Source organism: Cavia porcellus, unplaced genomic scaffold (genome assembly GCF_034190915.1).
Source record: "Cavia porcellus strain 051 isolate PalLab524CR breed Dunkin Hartley unplaced genomic scaffold, mCavPor4.1 scaffold_1, whole genome shotgun sequence".
Classification (NCBI taxonomy): Eukaryota; Metazoa; Chordata; class Mammalia; order Rodentia; family Caviidae; genus Cavia; species Cavia porcellus.
In genome coordinates, this window is record NW_026947484.1 from 123,832,599 (window position 1) to 123,855,362 (window position 22,764).

The window sequence follows — 22,764 nt, forward strand, 5'->3', positions numbered from 1 at the left end:
GCATTTGCTAAAATACCTTTATTGTAAGTGTTAGATACATGTAATAAAATCTTACACCCATATCCATAAGTAAAATTTATGTTTGGTACAATATTGAGTCATTTGTTTTTGTTATAATAATTAAATACATATTTGATCTTGGTATTTTACAATAACATTTATTATTCTTGTCATTGAATATTCATACTACAGAATTTCAGATGTATTAAGAAACGAAAATATAAACAATCTTTAAGATCTCTTTATCTGTTGATATTTTAGTAAAATTATTGACTCTCCGTTGCTGCTCTGCAGTGGCCAGGAATTATGTGATTATGACCACCAATAATAAATATAATTTACATTACCCTTACACATACATGTGCAAAGTAGTTGAAATATGAATTTCAAATGGCATTACCTGCTTTTTTGCAAAGATGACTTTCAAGATTTTTATTCTATTTTATCTTGCCTTGCTCTAGTTCATTTTTATTTTATTTTTTCTATTTCATTTTTAAATGCAGGTAATAACCCACAAAAATATTTTTATGATCTACTAATTCCACATAATTTTAAGTTAGAAGGTCATTTTATTGAATATATTTACAATGCTTTAATTGTACAGTATAGTTGTTTTCATGAGAAAACTTTAATTGCTGCTTCATAATGGACAGTATACACCAGAATATTTTTTTCATTTTTCTCAAATACCAGTAAGATGTTTAAGGAGAAAGATGACTATTTGCACTTTTCAATCTGTTTTCATCCTCTCAGAGTCACTTCTAGAAATGCAGATGAAGCTTTTAGAAAGAACTACCCAAAAAATGTTTTCTACATCTTAGTCTGCCCAAATATTACTAGAAAGTGAATACTGAAGCTTTTGTTTCCTCGGTCCTCAACCTCAGTCTCTGTTTCATTTATGAAGCATAGGAATTAAATACTTAAATATAAAAGAGGAGTTTATATTATATCACAGATTTCAAAAATATTTCATTTTAAGATAATTTACTTAAATTAGAGGCATTGCAAATGAATTATAAAACTTGGCCAAATATCATATACCATAACTGTCACTTTTTTTTTTACTTTAATTTTCAACATATGTTAGTACACAGCGAGTTTGATTTAGAACCCCCATTTGAAAGATAGGTTAATGTTGGTTTATAGGTTTTTGTTTTGTCTTGTATAGGCATTGTTGTGTGTATGTGTGTGTGTGTGTGTGTGTGTGTGTGTGTGTGCGTGTGTGTGTGTGTATTTTACTTCTACCAGTTTAACAGGAAATTGCTAACAAAACTTTTAAAAATTTATTTTGATCATAGTTTGAGTTTATAAAAATGGAATGTACTTATTGTAAAAAGTAATAGAGACATAATGAATCAAAATCTCTTGGGATAGGTAAATAAGTGTGCTTAACAGTAGTCCACTGTTAATCAATTTTAACATGTCCTAAATTTTTACTAGGAAATGATTAATACATGGAGAAATCTTATTATAGGATCAGTGAACTTAAAATCATTTTCTACTCTATTGATAACATCGAAAGATGAACTTAGGTCAGGAACTCTCATACACATCCACCTTCATATGCAGATAAATAGTAAACACGCTGAATACAAAGTCATTTAATACAAATATTGGGTCAATATTATTTAATATATGTAACTGCTAGTATCTGTCATGAGGACTCAGTTGAAAGTTACAGGTCTCACTTGTGAACAGGTTAATTGCATTAGCACCTTTGCAGATTTCCTAATTTAAAGTGGTAGTTCTGGAAAATAGAATTAATTTTTAAATGACTTGATTTCTTGAGACAGTCTTATCAAAGAATAGATTTCTTTGTGAAAATAAATTTTATTGACTCTTTTGTACCTATATAAAGCATCTTATTTTAACTATAAATACTAAGATCCTAAGTTATAATTTCAACGTGCTTATAATGATTAAGTAAATAAGAAACCACAAAATTGTATAATGCCATATTTATGTTATCTAATTTCAGTGCCTTATAGTTTTCAAATGTACTTCTCATTTAGATAGTTAAGTATTACTCACGACTGCTTATTTATAATTATTTAATAACTATAAAGGGGTAAACATAACAAATATGCACATAAGGACTTTTTCCACTGTCTAAGTATAAAAAATATTTCGACAGGGCCAGGGGTTTAGCTCAGCAGCATAAGTGCCTGCCTGGCAAGCACCAGGTCATGAGTTCTATCCACAATTACAATATAATTTATTATATTGCATTTAAAATTAACTACTATAGATACATTATACTTGATATCAAAACCCAATATTTTCTAATTTTATCTATGAAAATAAAGACAATTATAACAATTTCATATTTATATACTTTTTACATCTTCACAAACGCTCAGGCACATTGAACTAGATAATTTACCTCTCTAAAGTCCCTAATGTGGCATAAATAATATCTGTATGATACCTAAATGGTATTTAACAAAGCTTTATAATGTTTCAAACGATCATTATGTGTATATAGAATAATCACGTGTAGAGTAAAAAATCAGCAGAAGAAAGCACTTTGTTTCCAGATTTGTAGGACTCAGCAAGTATCAAGTAATATGTGGAACAGAGCAGGAATGCTATGCAGTATTTTGCCTAAGTCCCATTATAAGATGTAACTGAATAAAAATGTCTCAGCTTGCAGTATTTTATACTTTCCTATTTTGTTTCATAAAAATGCTTTACAAAGTACAAATTATAATTTTGAAATAAGTTACCTTACCTAATCTTCTACTAGTAAACTTTTAATTTCCCTGTTGTTAATTATTTGCTGTTGTCAATTGCTATTAGCAGTTTTTTACTTCTCCAAATGCTTTTAAAGTTTGACAGTCCTCTGAAGTACTAATATTTCCTGCTCTGAGACATACTAAACAACTATTCTGATATGATAACTTTAGTTATTGATCTGTAATACTGTAGTTCATTTTCTAAACAAAATGGGAATGAAGAAAGGACATGTAATACTTAAAGTGGTGATAAATATAACCTAAATGCAGGAACCAGCCTGACATCTTCAGAAAAATTCGTAATAGGTGATTTAAAATATTGAAGTGCAGATATACATGTAAATAAAATATGCATTATGATTAAAAATTGTTTCAAAGTTCTTATATAGAAAAGCAAAATGATTTATTTTACCTCCACCAATAAAACTTAAGATGAGAGAGAAACAACAGCATAAACAGTACAGAGAATACATTACCTGAAGACCTATAGGACCAGGGGGTCCAGGGAAACCTCTTGCACCCTCGTCGCCTTTTTGTCCAAACATGCCCTGCTGTCCTCTGGGACCTGGCTCACCATCGCCCCCCTACAGAAGAGTAGGGGATATTATCACACATTGCAAAACCATCACAACATACTACTGAAGTGTGTTGCCCTTTCTAATTCCCTAAAAGCTAATTTACTTGGGAATAATCAAACAAAATGTAGATTAAAATCTCTATTTTCGGGGCTGGGGATTTAGCTCAGCGGCATAAGAACCTGCCTTGCAAGCAGGCGGCCCAGAGGTCAATCCCCAGTACTGATTTAAAAAAAAAAAAAAAAAAAAAAAAAAAATCTTCATTTTCGCTGCCTATATGCCACTCCTTGTTTTGCTAACATTCTTTGTTTCCAGAGTATGGCTGAATCTGATGTGATCAAGAATACCAAACGAGGTAAAAATCAATGGGAAAAATAATGCTCAAAATTTACTGCGCACTGAGTACTTACAACTAATTATCCTCTATTTTCAAACCAAATCCCATTGTTTTTACTTATCAGGATCAGTTAGTTTAGCTGCAATAATTTAAATGAAATTCAACATCAAGCATAGGAGCAAAAGGTACTGCCACTCAAATGCCACTGGTTATGTGACAAACCATAAACACAGTCAGGAGGATTTAGATCTGGTGAACAAAATAGACTACTTACAGCAATTCCAGGGGCACCAACTGGTCCTTGCAGACCAGGGGGACCAGGAGGACCCTACAGGGAGGTAAAGATCAGTAATTTTGAAACAATACAGGCAAATCTCAACTATATACACAAAAACCTTTGCCTGATTATAAACTTATTTCAGAGTCATTTTCATTTAAGGAGGTCAACTGTAATTTATTTTATAATTGGAGACTCAAATATTCATAATTGAAGTCAATTTTAGGATGATATTAAAAAACACTAGCATTTTCAATGTTGTAAAGGTCTTAAAATGGAATTGTATGCTTATCTTTTAAGATTCACATCTTAAAAATTTTAAAACATGAGATTTCTTTCATGAGACAGGTATGAGTTACATACATATTTTTGGAATACTTTTTATGAACATTGGGATTCTAAGGATTTCATATGGATAAAGTGTGAGATATATGGCATTTTTAAATGTTTACAGGCACACACATGCCAATTTAGTATTGTATTAAACATAAACAAATGTTTATTTTGAACAAATATCTCAAGGGTCATTATGAGTCTTGCGTACACAGTTTTCTCTTACTTAACTCAGGCTGTTATAAAAGATTCAGACACTAAAGAAACAAAAAAAATCATTGAATACTAATGTTCTTTATTACAATACTGACTTTGGAGGAACACTTTTTCAAGCAACGATTGTGAAAATGTTGTTCAAGGATTCCTGAAAACCTTTCACATTTCTGTCAGCTCAAAGATGTTCTTATAAAAAAACAAAGGGAGCATTTGTCTTTTAAACTCCATAAAGCCATTTGTAATTATTATACAAAAGAAACAGTGGATCAAATTGCTGTTGGCTTAGCGGCCATCATGTTTATAGCTAATGCATAATAAACATTATTTTCATCAATATGTACTCTAAGGCATCACAAAATTATTATATTCTTGAAGAAACAACGTTCTTAGTTATCTTAAATACTGACTGTATACAATACTGATATTTGCATGCCTAAATTTTGAAAAGACACATAAAGTTCTTTTGCACTATACTGAAATTCAATGGCTATCATATAAGCCATGTAGGCTACAGGCTATATTTTAAATTGCAATCTGAACCTATAATTTTACATGAAATACTATTTTTACTTCGAAGACAGATTGATCATAAAACTTATTATTTAGACTTGGGAATCTGGCAGGTATATTACAGAAAATACAGCAAGACTATAGCTAAAGGAAAACAACTGACTATTTTTTAATCACTGATAAAATTTAGACTTTCAAGGTAAATTAGAATATTTGAAATCTTGTATAATGATGTATAATTATGGGCCTTACAGCTTTCCATTCTGAAAGATTTTAATGAAATAACACAGAAGGTTCACTTGTTTGATATCAGAATCTGATTTAAAATTGATCTTTAAGAAAAATTAACATTTATCAAATTTGTATGTGGAATAAAAAAATATCCAGACTTAACTGGGATTTTTTTTTTTTTTGGTTCCCTCTTCCACCTTCTAATATATATTTGTGTGAGTTTGACTTCAATTAAAACCATGTCATTACAGCCTTGACTGAGAAACAATTTGAGAATATAGCTTCTTATATTAGGGCAGGCACAAATAATATATGCTACTTTTTGTACTGTATACATTTATTTTGGAGAAAATATAGCTGTTACTCACTAAATGTATTTGTTGTTATATTAAATAAATCAATATAAGAATATTTAAAATTTGTTCATTGTAAATCAGAGTATAAAATACCATAGGGACAAAAAAAGCATTATGATGTCTTAAAAATGCATGGTCAAGGGGCTGGGGATTTAGCTCAGTGGCATTAGCGCCTGCCTTGCAAGCAGGCAGTCGTGAGTTTGATTCCTGATACCGATAAAAAAAAAAAAATGCATGGTCTATCGAGGGTCTTAAAACAAAAATGGATGAAAACAGATGACTTAAATATTTTTCACCTAGTCATATTTAATTAGAGCTTTTAAAGAAGAAATAAAAATGTCAGAATTAGAGATGAAAGACGACAGAATTGGAGAGATTTGCTGGCAATAACTGCTTGGAATCATAAATAAATTACTGTATGAAATGAAAAATGTACAAATGGACATTACTTTCCCAATTTGGATTTCTACTGGAAAGAAAATATGTGAACACTTGAAGAAAAATCAGAATACCTTAAGTAGTAAATAACTGTAGATATTATTTAAAGAATATAAAACAATAAAAAAATTGTAAAGTACAGAAGCTTTCTTCACCAAATGTATTTCATATAATATATTTAAATATATTATTTGCACAATATTTAAAACCAGAAAGAGTGAAAGAAAAACTGTTAGAGACAACAGTAAATACACTATTTGAGTGAGAAGCAAGATATTTTGATAGATTCATAATTTTTTGTCCAACATAAGTACCATACATGAGAAAAGATTAAATCTGAGAATGTAGCACTTGTATGAATTCTGATATACATATGCATACTTTATAATCATATGGAAAAAGAGGCTATTTCTTTATATTACTCTTATAAATATCAGACTTTAACCACATAAATTTAAAAACTCAGAGAATTATACATTGTTCAGAATTGTACAATCACAAAAGATAATAAAATAGTAACATTCTGACATTTGGCTTGTTAACCAACTAGTATTATGGGAATTATTCATAGAAAACAGTAAACTGTGTTAAATAAATAAATGAAGCCTTACTAAATAGTAATCAACTCACATTTTCTCCTTTGTCACCCTTGCTGCCTTTCTGTCCTGGTTCACCAATTTCACCCTGCATTTGAAAGATTTAAATTAATCGTTCATATATTATATAAGCCTTTGCACCACTGTCCTTATCATTTACTGTAATCACACCTTACTGCTTGATAACACAGTTTAAAGTGTAAAATGCTGGTCGCTTTCTGCTCCTGATGTTCTGGTGTTGCTTTATATACAGACAAACCAACTCAGTTTAATTTACTGTATTAATTGTGTGGAATACTGAAATTTAAATAATTCATTTTGTCTAGAATACCATTATTATAAACTGATAATACAAGTACACTGATTTACAGGCAAATAATTACATGTAACACAAAAAGTACTTTTCACTTCTCCTAATTCTCCAAATATTAACATGATACATACTAGACTGCGGATTCACAAAGTTCTCTAGCATTTCATAATATTAAAAATATATATAATTCAAATATTTGGCAAAACTACATACTGAATAAAAAGCTTTGTTTCTATAATTTGACAAAAGGGAGTTTGTAGCTTATCTGTATGGCTTAACGTGCAATATCCAAGACACGAGGGTTGAATATGTACATTATTTTTATGCTATACATATTTCAGGAAAAATGATCTGGTTACCATTGTTTTCTTATTCCATTTTTTCTTTTTTAATCTACATTCTATTTAATATATGGCAAACTATAATCTTCTACTTATAAAACAAAATTTCTGAGTACAGGGAAGGTAACAAAATTTGAAAAGAAAATTACACTGGAAATTAAATCGTAGAGATGCTAATTATAAAATTCTTAGGAAGGAAATGCAGCTTTCTCACAAACTGTACAGACATGAATAGTGAGCACAAACCTTGTCTCCATCCTCTCCAGGAGAGCCCGCAGGACCAGCGGGCCCGGGGAGACCCACAGGACCTTGAACTCCATCTCTCCCTGCAGGGCCTTGGGGTCCTTTCTCTCCCTGCATTGAAAATCCAACAGGTCAATAATTGACTATAAGAAACCAAAAAACTAACTGTTTGATGCAATTTCTAAGTAAAAATACCACTATATATATAGCAACATAAGCCTCTACTGACAGAAAAAAAATATTTATTAATTCTAAGGCATAAAAAAATTCCACTAGTAAATGATAACAGAACAGATCTCCACTCTTTCATGTTTTACAGCCCTGTCTTTTTAATCATTTATGATTCTATACTATGGCCCACAAAATTTATTAGGAGTTAGTCGTGAATTTTCCTTTCAATATATGCTTTCAAAGCAAAACTTGGCACAGTGGCTGCCTGCTCTTTGTGAATCTTGCTGAGTCTCTCCACTTTCTCCTCCTCAGTAGCACTTGAATCACACTGCAGTGGACACAATCTCAGAAAACCATAAAATGCACATGATCATATGTCCAACTTTATAATATGCCCTACATATAACACTTCCCCTATTTTTAACAAAGGCTTTATGGATTATTTTGGATTTTGATATTTTAATTCGCTGTTGCTTTTCCTGATTTAAAACAAGAAGGTTACCTTTCCTGCATTCTTTTGTTTTTTATTTTCCCAAACCCATTATTTTTGTGTTAATAAATTTACCTGTATTATGCAATTTTTAGTAATACAGACTTGATAGTGAAGATGACTTCTATATCTTTTAAAGCAAGGTCCCCAATAAGGGGATCTGTCTATGGCCTGTTAGAAACCAAGCTGCAGAGCAGATTAGAAGCAGCAGGCAAGCAAAACTCCGTTTGTATTTACAGCTGCTCTCATCCCAGGCTTTACCACCTGATTGCCTCCACCTGTCAGATGAGTGGCATTAGACCCTTGTCGGAATGCCACTGTAAACTGCACATGGGAGGGATCTAGGTTGCATGCTCTACACCACTCCTGGGCTCTGGAAAAATTACTTTTCACAGAACCAATCTCTGGTGCCAAACAGGTTGTGGGATGCTGGTATAAAACATCTGTTCAGAGTTTAAAATGATTTATTTCTTCAGTCAAATTTTATTAATTTTGAATAAGACATCATTTCTGAGTCCATTCAGTGATTTTATTTTCTATTGTTAAACCAGTTGGAAATCTACACATATTTAGGTCCTGCCTTTGCATTATCTATTTCCTTACAGAATCCTCACCATCTCCTCCTTTATGCTGATCACCTTTCATCTGCTGGAACTTTCAGTACCTCTTGATTTGTTTGGTTATTTTTGCACAAAAGGGACTCCACTCACCGGTAGTACATGCCAGTCAGGGGCTCTAAAATTCAAGTACTCCTTATCCCTCTGGTTAACTCTTGAATGTAGTCTCTCTCACTGGCGCTTTATTCTAAAATAGCGTTCCTGGTATGAATTATTACAATCATTTGCTATCTTTCTCCACATCGATTCAGCTTAGTTTGAGCTACCATTATTTGGCTACTACCTGAACAACATTTAGTTTATTAATTAATTAATGACAATAAAATAAAGTATCAATAAAATAAAGTTAACTTATCCTCCTGGAGCCCTAAAATCATACCACTTGTCTAATTTAAGCTTTCACCCTAAACTCATTTGGAAGATTGGGGATCTTGGCCAGGTTCCTGATAAACTGGTTGTCTGCTTAACTGCTTACAGTCCATATTTTTTTCATTTTTAAAAATACAACACAGTCATCAGATAGAACATACCTTTGATATCTTTTCAATGTTGTACAGTGTTCTAAATTTAGTTTTACTATCTATAACTTTAGTTTTACTATGCATAACTCTTTCTCTCTTATGCATCTCTTGGATCACAACCTATATGATGACGGGAAATATCCATATTTCTTTAGACAGTCATCTTAATTTTACCCTTTGACCTCTCCATTTACATTAAACACAAAATATTCCCATAGAAAACTGATAGCTAATTTCACATCCTCATGTCCTGTCTTTTATTTGGCCTGGTCTCATACTTAACCCATCTTCATACCTTCAAATATTATCATAAATGCACGGCTCTAAAGTTCATTCACATCTTTATTTTCAGGTTATTGTTTCACTCTTTCTGACACCTCTGGTTCACACATTGATGATAAAGATAATAAAGACTGTTTACTTAAAAACTGCAAAGTGCCTTAGAACTATAATTCCATCTAATTTTCACAAAGCACAAGTATGATCTACTTTGAGGAAATGAAGAAACAGAGCTTTGATGTTTAGAAATTTAATTTCATAAATTAAAATAATAAATTAAATAAAAAGAAAGCTGAGTTCAAGGCCAATTTTAATTGTCTTTAAGTTAATAATCATAATCTTTAACTTTCTCACTTTTCACTGATTCCTTTAATACTTCCGGTACAGTACATAAATATATGCATAGTATATTAATAATGAAACGGCAACACCTTGAGGGCTTCCATCTACTGTCCATTTTTCTTTAGCTTCCTGGTTTATCTCAGGAGATCCACATGAAGCAACTCTATGCTTTAGTCTACTATTGTATTTGAACCCAGGTATAATTATTCTACAGTTATAAATGTCCAGTAGTTCAAATCAGCCTCTCTCTCTCTCTCTTTTTCACCTTTCAATATTTTTTTGTGTTTTATACTCAAAACAAAGATTTTCTTTCTTGGTCTATTTAATGACATGCCTCTGGTCATACATAGATACATACATATATGATATATACCTATTTCCTTTTCTCTTATAATGTCTTTTATTTTAATTATGGAATCTTTTCACAAAGCACAAACATTATGGTTTTCCAGAGTGGATCCAAAGCTCTGTTCTTCCTCAACACCGCCTAATGTAGTAATCTAAAAAACTGGTTCTTAACTTTACTCTTAAGTATATGGAGCATACTTTTCCTGAAATCCCTAACTCCTAGGGCCTACTTTGTTTATAGTCAATTATTTGAGTCTAGCTTTTACCTCTTTTCCTACAAGCAAACCCCTAAAAGACACATAATTAATACAGCTTCCTACCTGTAACCTCTCTGTGGAGTACCTTCCCACTGCAGTTTTTCTTAAAAATCATACTATCAAAAGATGTTTTTCCATACAGACTGATGGAAGAAGTTTTAGCTCCCTCTCTGGTCTTAATTCCAAAAGTTTCTAATTTGGTTGATAATTTGGGAGTGTTGTTTAAGCCATAAATAGATATATTATTGATTCTTGTTTTCCAGTTTCACCCTTCCAAGAAATGAGTGAGTAGGTAAGTAGACCAAGGGCTTGACTTCTATATGACTCTCAACACTTTTAGAATTAGTTTTTATCATTATCCTTAAAAATACAATATAATGCTATGGCTAGTGGTTAGTTTTATGAAGTAACAATATATTAAATGAAAGAATAATAGAATGCACATTCTGGAGCTGTATTTGGTGAACCTGAGAGAGGACAGGTGAGCAGCACATTTTCTTTCAACTTCCCAAATGATAATTTCATCAGTTATCAACAAGTTCCAGGTTCAAATTCTACTTCTACAAATTTCATTTGTCAATAATTTTTCCTCTGTCTCATCAAATGAATTTCTTATAATTTATTCCTACTGCATTTCCATTCTGTTCTTTCTTTTAACATTTTACATCTTCATAAAGCATTTATCTGCTTTAAAACTCCATGTTAAACAAATTATCTTCACAGAACTCTAGACTTCTCTAGGATAGTCACAATATGCATAAAACATAACAAGCATTATAAATTCCTTTTCTCTGGATGCATTCTTTACAGTATGGTAACAAGACACAAGATATGTGCCCAAGATTTTTGAGTACACTTCTACCGAAGAGACTGAATCTATATCCTTTCCCTCTACTCCCAGTATACAGTACCTTCTAACATACGGGTCTTTAAGAAAAACTTTAAAAGTGCTTTGTCTGTCAGTTATATAAAAAGGTGTCATGGCTTGACCCTAAAATTTCAACTGTTTTAGAAAGATGATAAATTACAAGAATTTTTTTGTTACTAATAAGGAGGTGTGCTTTGGATGTGCTCCCTGAAAAGCATGTTTGGGAACATTAATCCTCAAACAGAGTTAGAATGTGGAGACTAATGCTGGTGATCAGAACATGTAGGCAAAATAAATGAATGAATGAACTAATTAAGAAATGAAAGAATGAGTGAATGAATGACGTTGTCATAGGAAGATTCACTTTCATAGGAGCAGATTTGTTATAAAAAGGAGCCGAGCCCTTTTCATTCTCTATCAAATTCTCTTTGACATGGACAACACCCCTCCTAACATGAGAATGAAGCCCCTCCTGAAAATGCCCTCTGGATCTTGGACTTCCTGTATCGAGGACCATGAGTCAATACATTTCTGTTCATCAGTAATTATCCAGCCTGTGAGTTTCTGGGATAGCAGTAGAAAGCTAGAAACACCTTAATACTGTCATGAATTAATAAGAGAAACATATATGGACAATAAATGCAAGGCACTTGCTACAGCTCATAAAATAGTATTCTGAATTATCAAATTCAACTTCACTGTGTAAGTATACAAAAAGATTAAACACATTTTGTTTACATCATGCCTGGTACCTTTTGTTTACATTTATTGAATTAGTTTGTAATTTTTAACTAAGAGTAGGAAAGATTATTTTTATTTAGAAAATGATTAAATCAAAGACAGAAACACAAATGGGAAAATCCTGACACAGAAATATAAATCTAGTAGGCAGGATAAAGTCCATAATAGTTAAAATGTAAATATTTTAAAACCAAATAAATATGAAATAATTGGTCAGATGTTTCTCTTATCTCACGTGAACCAAAACCAAATGACAGAAAAGGAGCAGCCATTTTCCCTGGCATTCAGTCACAGACTATGGAAATGACTGATGCAGAAGTAGTAACACAAGAAGTGTGAAAACTCCACACTTTTCTAATATAAGGCAGCAAGGTGTAGTTTTAATCAAAAATTCCAATTTTATTTTTTTAAAACGAGCAAAATGAGATATTATTACCACAATAATATCTAATTCCTTCACTGATATTAGGCTTTATAATGTGTGCAAAATGTTATCTCATTTAATTTAATTTGAAATTTTCTCTATTATAAATATGAAAGGTGTCTTCATATGCAGAGAGAATGCAGTGAGCTATGAGGAGCTAATATTCCAGAATAAAAAGTGAAAACTTGTGGAGGTCAGCAATTTAATATATCCTCTCCTGAGATTACTTACAGGGGCACCTTTTTCTCCAGCTGGACCAGGAGGTCCCTGGGGTCCTGGACGCCCTGGCAAACCAATGGGACCAGCTGTACCTGCGGATCCACGTTCTCCTGGTGAACCCTGGTACAAAAGAAAAGAAAGATTTTAATAATGGGAAAAAAAGATGCTGATGAAAGAGTCACTAAATGAATAATAGAATCTTACAGAGTGGTAGAAATTATCAAAGTAACTTTTTATGATCTCAAAAAGGAATTGATGTAACCACTATCTGATAAGATAATTTCTAGTTCCAATGTGAAGTACAAATGTTGAGATTAGGAAAGATTGATGACATGAAAAAGTACTTTAAATATTATATATTTAATATTTTATATGTCTTATTAAAAATTTTTATTACAATTGTGTGCAACATAAAACATACATTCAATATATCTAATGTATCATAGTTTTGATTTTATATTTTAATAGATTGGCAGAATATACTCCCTGCATTGGTATTTCTTTAAATGATTGCTGAGTTTCAATTTAAAGCTGCTAAATCAAATGACTTCAGAAATTCTCAAATATAATTGTTCACATAGTCAAGTTAGATAACCAGGAACCCAGAATCTGGATTTTTTTTCCCCAGAGAATAAGTACTTAACTTTATTTAAAACACTCCAAAAATCATTGAGTCCTATTATGAAGACTGAGTAGATAAATTTTATCTGATTGGGTTTATCCAAGTAAGTTTAAAAAATATGTCATATATATTGTAATTAATTTGCTTTACAAAATCTCATGTAAAGTTTTTTAAAAATAAGCTCGTGAATATTGCCTTCACATTAATTTTATGTAGCAATAATTTCAAAACAATATTTAGTGAAAGAATAAAAGAAATATAAACATATATTTACTAAGTTAAGAAAGCTCAAATATAATTTTTCTAATTGTATTTAATAAAGTACAACTTCATGATGTGTTTGGATTTGTTTACAAAATGAATGGTTTAGTTTTTTTTACATTATTTCATGAATGAATAAAATGTAAAAATAGTTTTACCTCATTTTACTAGGAAAATTATTATTAGTAGCTTTCTTTAATACTTAACATCCTTATGTAATTATATGATTTCAAAATTCACAGAGGAAATGATTTATGAAATATGGAAAATTTAATTCTTTAACCGTTAATGTGCTTGCTAATCTATTTTCCCCATACTGAGAATCATTTTATTGCACAAATATGAAGTACTGAACCTACCTCAATTTATATTTTAATTAGCTTAGAAGCTAATAACTCAGGACTATGAGAACAAAGGTAATAATATCCATGATTTGTATTTATGCAGTGTTTTAAAGTTTACAAATCAGTTCTTTTTTTTCCTACTCTTTGAAAAATTTCAATAAATCCACAGTGTAGCAGAACTTGTGGTTCAAGTCTTACCTAGGTGTACAAGTTAACTGTCCTAGGGGCCAGGGATATAGCTTAATGTTGTGAGATCGATCCCGGGTAATTAAAAAAAAAAAAAAAGCTAACTGTCCCCAGAATCATGTAACTGGCTAAAGAAAACCTGATGTACGAATGTAGTCAGTGCTTTCTCACAGAGACACCCTCTGTTTCCTTCTGAGGAGTACATCAGCAATCCCCAACAGCTATATACTTGGAATTTCTTTCAAATCAACTTGCATTCATTTTAACCCAAATTCAACTTCACAGAAATACACAGAGATTATGAAAAATTGATGAAAACTTCACTTTTAATTTTTGATGCTTTTTTCTTTATATTTACCAGCTATATAAAATAATTTTTAGCTAGTTACTTGAATGATAAAAAAAATAAAGTAAATGGAAGGGATGCAGGTTTGACAATATAAGAGATTAGAATGACAAGAAAATGTGATTTTCATCTCCTTTTTGTTATTATTGCTCTTCGAGTAATTGAATACTGTTGTAATTTTTGTAACTGCAGGGTATAAGAAACTACAATAATATGGAAATACTATGCCAAAAATATGATTAAAGAAACTGTGAAATTTGAACTTCATTTAAATAAAGGCTGGAATTTTTGAGTTGTATATGTAAACATATAAAGACAAATCTAAAATTATTCTTCACATGTACAATGTTTAATGAGGCATCATGTGAAAATTACATATTTATCCATCAAGTATTTCACATGCTGAAAGATAGTTGTACAAGAAATTCAATTAGTATCTTCCAGATAAAATGCATCTACACTTCCATCAATATGTATTTTTAATCTAATAATAAAATGTTTTTTAATGGAGAAAAGTTAGTTGCAAGTGGTATAACTGTGAACAAAGTGGAAAATTTGAAGAAAATAAATTCCAGAGACCAGTGCGAAAGTAAAATAGTAGTAACAGTCTTCTAAATGTTCTACATTCAAAAAGTGCAGACCTATAGGTGAAAATGACTCAAATGTTTGTCTGAAATTATTCATTAGAAAGGAGAAGAAAAATAAAGGATGAAAATGGAAATGGGGAAAAGAGCAACAGCACAAAGAATAAGTTTCTTGAAATGAGAGAAATGCAAAGATATTCCTAGAATCAATAAAATGAGAAGAAAGTCAAGCAGTAAAATCATATATCTTAGCAATAAAAAAAATCAGCAAAAGAAAACATATAATGCAAGAAGAATTATTCAATTTCATTCAGATGAACTCAATATGCCAAAAGACAAACTATCACTACCAGGAAAGCTGATCAATGTACATAAAAGATAACTATTTCATTTTTTATTTTAATATTTCACGTCTAAGCCACAGAAAATTATCACCGCCACTTGTCTCATCAAAAGCAAAATAAACATTATATATAAACTGTAAGAGTTTTAATACGTAACTCACTATACAAAAGGATGTATAATTTTAATCATTTAAGCTCTGAAATTACTTTGTAATCCTATTTAAATCCTTAACTGTCAAAAACTACCTGAGGAAGACATCATGGCAGATCATAGAGACAAACATGAGGCTAACATGATACAAGAGGAGGTGACTAGAGTGTGGAAGCTAATAAAAGGAAAATACTACTTTCCAATCACTGTGCAAAGTACTTTGGATGTACGATGTTTTTTAATACCTACATAATTTCATATATTTCATGTAAATGCTGTGAGGCTCAAGGTTTATGTGGCCTGATTTACTACAAATTTTTTGGCAACTGTGTACTTTATAATTCAGCAAGCTTTTTTCCATGACATTTATACTCACATAATTTGAACATATTGTGTTATTTTCGATATAGCACAATGTAGCCATTTACTGGGAAAAATCATATTGGTTTGAAAACTCCAAATTGATGAAAGCATTCTCCTTTATTCAAATAGTCACTCCATTTTCAGCTCCACCAAAGAAGTGTTTTCAGTTTGGCTTACTATTCAGTGCATGCATGACCCGGGATGCTATGAGGCTTTTTTATCATGCTGCATTTGTGATTTTAAAATTTAAATATTTCTTTCCTATTGATGCTGAACTCTGAAATATTTTGTTGATGCATCTTCCTGAAAATGTATCCATTATTTTCAAGAAAAATATTCATGAACACTTAGAAGTTTTTAACTTTAAATTTTAGCATTCTAATCTGAAAAAAATATTTCCTACATATTACTGTCTTACTGATTTTCTGACAGTTATCTCAGGTTTTACGTTTGGTCACATTTATACTTGGTCTAGGTCTCTTCTTATACTCTAAAGAATGTAGAAATTCTTTTGGACCAAGTCAACAATACTCTTACTAAAAATTTTGTATCTATTTGAAAAATAGATGATAGAGACATATTTCTAAGTATTCTGTACATAGTCTGTCATAGTAGTGCATGTTCACTGTAATTATTTTTTAATTGATCTAATATGGTATAGCATTTAGCACTGAGTTTTCCCATAAATATCTCTGTTCTGTCTTTAACTGTCTCAAAGAATAAAACATTCTGTGTGCATCAAGAACAGTAAATATAGAACATAATTGAATTAGTGATATGTACTTGTGTTTTTACTAAATATGTAAACATGTTTGATATATTAAAACATTCAGGCTACTTCTTACATGTAGTTTTCAAAATTTGCAAAGTATCAATTGAATGCATAGTTCCTGTAGGTGATACAGTTTCCAAATAAAAAGAAATATGTATTATGCCTTAACGGATGCATTATGGAAGATGTGTTACATTAAATAAACCATAACATTTATGGAAAAAAGGAATGTTAAATTGATAGATTTACTTTAACATTTCAAGTTAATCAAGATACTTCAAATAATTATTTTAGTATATCTCAAATAGAGTCAGAATGCTAACTTGAATGCATCAGTGTGCATAGTTTATAGATATCATACACTATATTTTCATTACAAAGCATAACTATTTTAATTTCTTCCTTGGAGCATTCATAAGATTAAATTATAGATTACCATCTTTCTTGTGGAACCTATATTAAAATTAATAACAAAAATATATTACTTTTCTGTACTTAAAATTTGTTCATGATCCTTGTCACAGCTCATAAACTGTGAAACAAATGATGGAAACAAGAAGAGACTTTTTCAATGTATATTTGTGCCCTAAGGTACAATTGCAATTTCCTTTCATACTAGTTACTCCAAACTTTTGATAAGCCTGGATATTTTTAATAACAGCATGCTCTGCAGTGATTTTATTTTATGTATAAATAATGAACAGTGAAAATCTCTGATGATACCAATGATTAAGCAATGATATATAACAAAATGTAAATCTTAAACATTCCCAGGCCAATTTTTAAAGAATAAACTTTATGAATCCTTTAATTTTAGCTGAACCACTGAGAAGACCTATCTCTGTTTTTAAATTAAACTTTAAACTAATATTAAAGGAAGTTCTCATTTACACATTCAACAAAAATATGAGAACCTAATTTCTTATGACTCTGACTGTGGATAAAAATGTAGGACAGCAGGTACCAGCCCTTGAGACATTCATACTGCATATGATTTTTTCTATAAAATGTAGGCATCCGTAATGATAAAAATGCTTGCACTGCTGTATAGCTACCAATAGTAAGTAAAGCAACTTTTATAATTATCAGATAATTGAACGAGTATATATAAAATGTGTACAGTTAAACAGTGGTTTAAATGGATGATGATCATCTCCACAAACTTGGAGTTCACGTGGATAAACCTAATGACCTCTGCACCTGGGACAGTTATCTGCATACAGCTGGTCCTTAAATATATCAGTTGAACATGTGATCTTTCTCTTTCCAGCAATAGAACCAATAGCTTTCTGATCTTTTGAGCAAATGGATCAATTTTCTCATCAATAAATAGAGAAATAGTTGGTCAACAGGTGTTCTGTTGTTTAAAGTGTGGATATATTTTAAGTCTTTAAACAATGCATTTATGACTGCATGAATGTTAGATAATGATATATGAGCAGGTGTGTATTTTAAAAATAGATGTATATTCTCAAATAATTATAGAAGTTATAGAAGAAAAAATTAAGGAAGGTATATGGTATTGTTAAAGTAAGCATAGGGTTTATTGCATGTAACATTTTACCTCGGTACAGAAATGATGAATATTCTGCATATCACAATTGCTTCACTGGAAAGAATATGTACAAGAAATGCTAAAACTATAGAAATACTATTTTCCTAATTTTGGATTTAAGCAGTAATAGATACATGACTATTTGAAAATTCTTGAAGATTGTTTCCAGATCTTTGTTAGTCTGTTGTGAATAATATTCCAACAATGGTACAGGTGCAGACACCTTTATGAGGTGCTATTTTCATTTCCTTTGGGTACTTAATAGCATAGCATGTGCTGTTTGTTATTAGGTTACCTAATGTTCAACATGAAGACTAAAGTTGGTAAAGCTGATCACATTAATGGTTTTTATTAAATAAGTAGTTCCTAGTTGCTCTGGACATAATTCAGTGAAATAAAAGATACAACAATTTGTTTCACTATAGTAACATTTTTCTAACTATATGTATCCCATAACATTTTTTTATAAATTTTAAATACAATTTTACTAATAAAAACATTTTCTAAAGACAGTAACTTAGTACTGCTGAATTATACAAATTATAGTGACCATATAATCATAAGTATTCTGTTATATAATGCTAAGTATTAACACTACAGGAAACATGATTTTTCCTCTTGTTTTTAAGAACATGGTTTTATAAAGGAAGAATTCAAGTTTATTTCATTACCCTTTTAACTTTTGTTTTAGCTTTATCCCTTCTGCAGCACCATTTTCCTAAATTTTGTAGCACCTTCTTCTATCCTGTACACTGGTAATGAAACTAGTGGTGATAAAATCAGCTTATAAACTCAGAGCAGTGATGACAGTGACTATGTCTCTAATCATTAGATAGAGAAGAGCACTAAAATACTCATTTTATCAGTTACTTTCACTGTGTGCTTCTGAAGAGCAGTTTTAAATAAATGCATTGACAGGTCAATCATCTCATCAACATTCAGATAAAATGCTTCCAACAGAAGAAGACTAGAAACACAAACACAGAAAGCTCTTATGATACAAAAGTTATCAAGTAGAAAACAAATATGGGTGTCCTTGTAATTTAAAGACTATACTGACCTTCATGCAAAATGTTGCAGGAAGGTATTTCACTCTCCAGATAGTATTTAATATATTTTGGATCACAAGAGTTAAAAATTCATACCTAATGTAAAGCATTGCTATAATTTAAAGCATAATCTGAAAGATCAAAGGGGTCTTATGGAGCGGCAGTCTTTGATCATCTGTCCTCATGAACATCTCTACTTATCTTCCTACTTTGATATGGTTTACAAAGATCTACCTGTGCTGCAGTACAAAAAATACGCATTATCCTAGAAAGTGCAGTAGATAGGTCAGTAAGTGAGCAGGTGCCATCCTCTTAAAAATACTGCCTGTTCCTTTTTTTTTTTTTTTTTTTTTTTTTTTTAACGTATAAGTAAAAATCAATGAAAAAGTGAAAAAAAGTTCTCAGGAAAAAAGAAATAAGATTTGTAATAAGAAGAGCATGCAAACTCTTATTAACTTTAATCTCATTTTAAAGAGTAAAAAAAAACACTTTTGATGACTGGATAACTGGAGAAAATAAAAAGGGAAGATTTTGAAAAGAAATTTTCCTTGATTTTATTTTATGAAATTATAAACAACAAGTAGAGAATTTGTTGCATGATCTATGTGCATATATGGTGTGCTTCCATTACATTAAAACTCTTACCTAGTTCATCTTCAGCCTGTGGAGAAATACTGCGCTGTCTTCTTCTCTTACTGTCTGGACCCTTGCTGCTTCCTGCCTTGCGTGTGCACTGAATCATCTAATTAATTGTTCTCCCCACTGAGACCAGCAGATGTGCCTTCACTAGGACGGCCCTCCGTTAACAGCTCTCAGATATATCATCATGCATACAGTGAGCACTTGTGTTTTTTTCTAGATCTTAAAGCCCAAAGTGACAACACTATGTTGGTAAAATTTTATCAGTATTAATGGGAGAACTACTGAATGTTTCTGAATACGCATTTGTTTCTAGTAGCAAAATCTTTAAAGGAATATAACTTGAAATACTTGTTTTTTACAAAGAGGACCAAAACAGTGAAAAGCCCTTTAAGATTAAATTTAGTACTCAGACACCCACATAAATTGTTTTCATGGATAAAAATGATTTTTATTTATGGCTCCAACTCTCTTACACATAAATTGTTTTAGGCAAAAATCAATGCGTTCATCTTTATGTTCTATAGCCTATACTTTAGTGTATCACTTATATTTACTGTTCTATTTTAGTGAGGCCATATCTGTCTTTCTCAGTAAACCACAACGTCTCTGTAGAAACAGTCCATTTTATGACTGTATATAATTTCAGTTTAATAAATCAGCATATTCAGATACTTTGTGATCCTTCTAAAAGAGAAAACTTTTTAGTAGCTTACAGGGAATACATAAGGTATAAAAGAATATAAATAAGAATTAGATAAGCAGTAAAAACAGCTAAGAATATGGAACCAAGTATTAAAAATATGAAAATATATATTATAGAAAAATATTCTCCTCAACTTCAGATTATGATCTACTAGTGAGCTATGGAATCAATTTAATGGGTCTTATCTAGGACTTAAAAATTAATGAAAATAAAATATAGTGAATATGTTAACTTATGTAAATTATTTGCATTTTTAATAGTGATTTGTGCTCAAAAGTTATACAAGATTCATAAAATGCATTTTTTTCTATAGTGTCTTAATATTGACTACATGACTTCTGAGAAAAAATGCAAAAGACGTAAATTTCATCATGTATAGTGGTTAAAGAAAATAAGAGTGAAATATCAAAGATACAAATTGTGCTGCTATAAACATGGATGCACATATATTGCTGTGGAAATGCCTATCACTAAGGAATGGATAAAAAGATTTGATATTTTTATACAATGGAGCACTATTTAGCAATAAAGAAAGAACTATAAGTAAATGGATGCAACTTGAGACCATACTCATAATTGAAATAAATCAGACTTGCATGTATAAACACTGTATTGTCTTCTTAGTGTAAAAAACTGAAACAGTAAGATGCAAAATGTATAATAGATATTGTGAAAGTGAAAGTGAAAGAAACTGCTTAAAAGGAAAGAACAACTGGGATGAGGGAAAGGAGAAGGGAAAGAAGGGAAAAATATGTATTAGTGTTGTTTTAATTTGCATTTCTCGAATGACCAGTAATGTTGAGGATTTTTTTCATATATTTATATGTAATTTGTATTTCTTCATCTGAGAAGTGAGTATTTATCTCAGATGCCCATTTTTGGACTGGATTTTTAAATCTGGGGGGTATGATTATTTTCAGGCTTTATACATTCTATATAGAAGTCCTTTGAGGGACAATTGATTGAAAATATTTCCACCATCTGGTTGTCCTTTCACTTTGTTGATTTATTTTGCTGTGCAAAAGCTTTTTAATAAGATGAGATCTCAGCTGATTCTTTGAAATATTTCCTGTGCATTCTGTGTTTTGTTCATGAACTCTACATACTCTATGTCTTCAAAGGTACTTTTAACTTTTTTATTAAAAAAACTAAAAATGATGATAGAAAACTTCATATAAATGTTATACATGATAAAAGCAATGATAGAGAACATACATATATATGATATATACATATATACATGAATACACATATATATAATAGGTAATCATACTATTAATTTCTATTAGTTCATCAAAAATGGTTGTGCTTTCATTGTTTAATTTTTCATGCTTATATTCTGTAATCTGAACAAATATTTTGAAGATACCAATACACAATATATTAACCACTGCTCCTCTCTTAACATTTTGTTTTGAAATTCACTAAAACTATAGGTAGAAAACTTGAAGATATATTTGTTCATGAACAAAACCCAAAACTACACAGGAAGTACTTCAAAGAATCAACAACTGGAAAGTCATCTTTCAAAAAAAAGATACAAACAAACAAACATACAAATAAAAAACCTTTTGCATAACAAAAATGATCAACAGAGTGAAAAGACAACTCACAAAGTGAGAAAATATTTCAGCTATTTGTCCCTCAGACAAAGGATTTCTATCTGGAACATATAAAAAATTGAAAAAAATCAGGCCCTCCAAATTCAGAGACCCAAACCTAAAACAGGCACATACTTCTCAGATGAAGAAATACAAATGGCTAATAAATACATGAAAAACATTCAACATCACTGATCATCTGAGAGACGCAAATTAAAACAACGCTGAGTTTCCAACTCACCCTAAAAAGATTGGCTATCATCAAGAAACCAACCAGTGACAGATGCTGGAAAGGATGCAAGGAAACAGGAACTCTCCACCACCACTGGTGGAAGTGTAGGCTGGTGCAACCACTGTAGAAGTCAGTGTGCAGACTCCTCAAAAAGCTAGAATTACAGGCCCCACTCTAGCCAGTTATTTCTCTTCTGGATATCTTCCCAAAAGAATTTAAAGTATCATAGCA

The 22,764-nt window shown here is 30.9% G+C and overlaps 1 protein-coding gene across 5 annotated transcripts in view; it reads right to left on the reverse strand.

Moving 5' to 3' along the window:
- Col11a1 (collagen type XI alpha 1 chain) overlaps window positions 1–22,764 on the reverse strand; it is a 201,995-nt gene that overhangs the window by 47,392 nt on the left and 131,839 nt on the right. For all 5 annotated transcript variants that reach the window (XR_010049335.1, XM_063255044.1, XM_063255037.1 and 2 more), the window contains 5 exons: window positions 12,791–12,898; window positions 7,505–7,612; window positions 6,639–6,692; window positions 3,922–3,975; window positions 3,212–3,319 (listed from right to left, as the gene is read on the reverse strand). Coding sequence is in view for 4 of the 5 variants with exons in the window: in XM_063255044.1 (XP_063111114.1) it covers window positions 3,212–3,319; window positions 3,922–3,975; window positions 6,639–6,692; window positions 7,505–7,612; window positions 12,791–12,898 (432 nt within the window). In the remaining variant the exon portion in view is untranslated. The remainder of the gene's footprint in view (window positions 1–3,211; window positions 3,320–3,921; window positions 3,976–6,638; window positions 6,693–7,504; window positions 7,613–12,790; window positions 12,899–22,764) is intronic.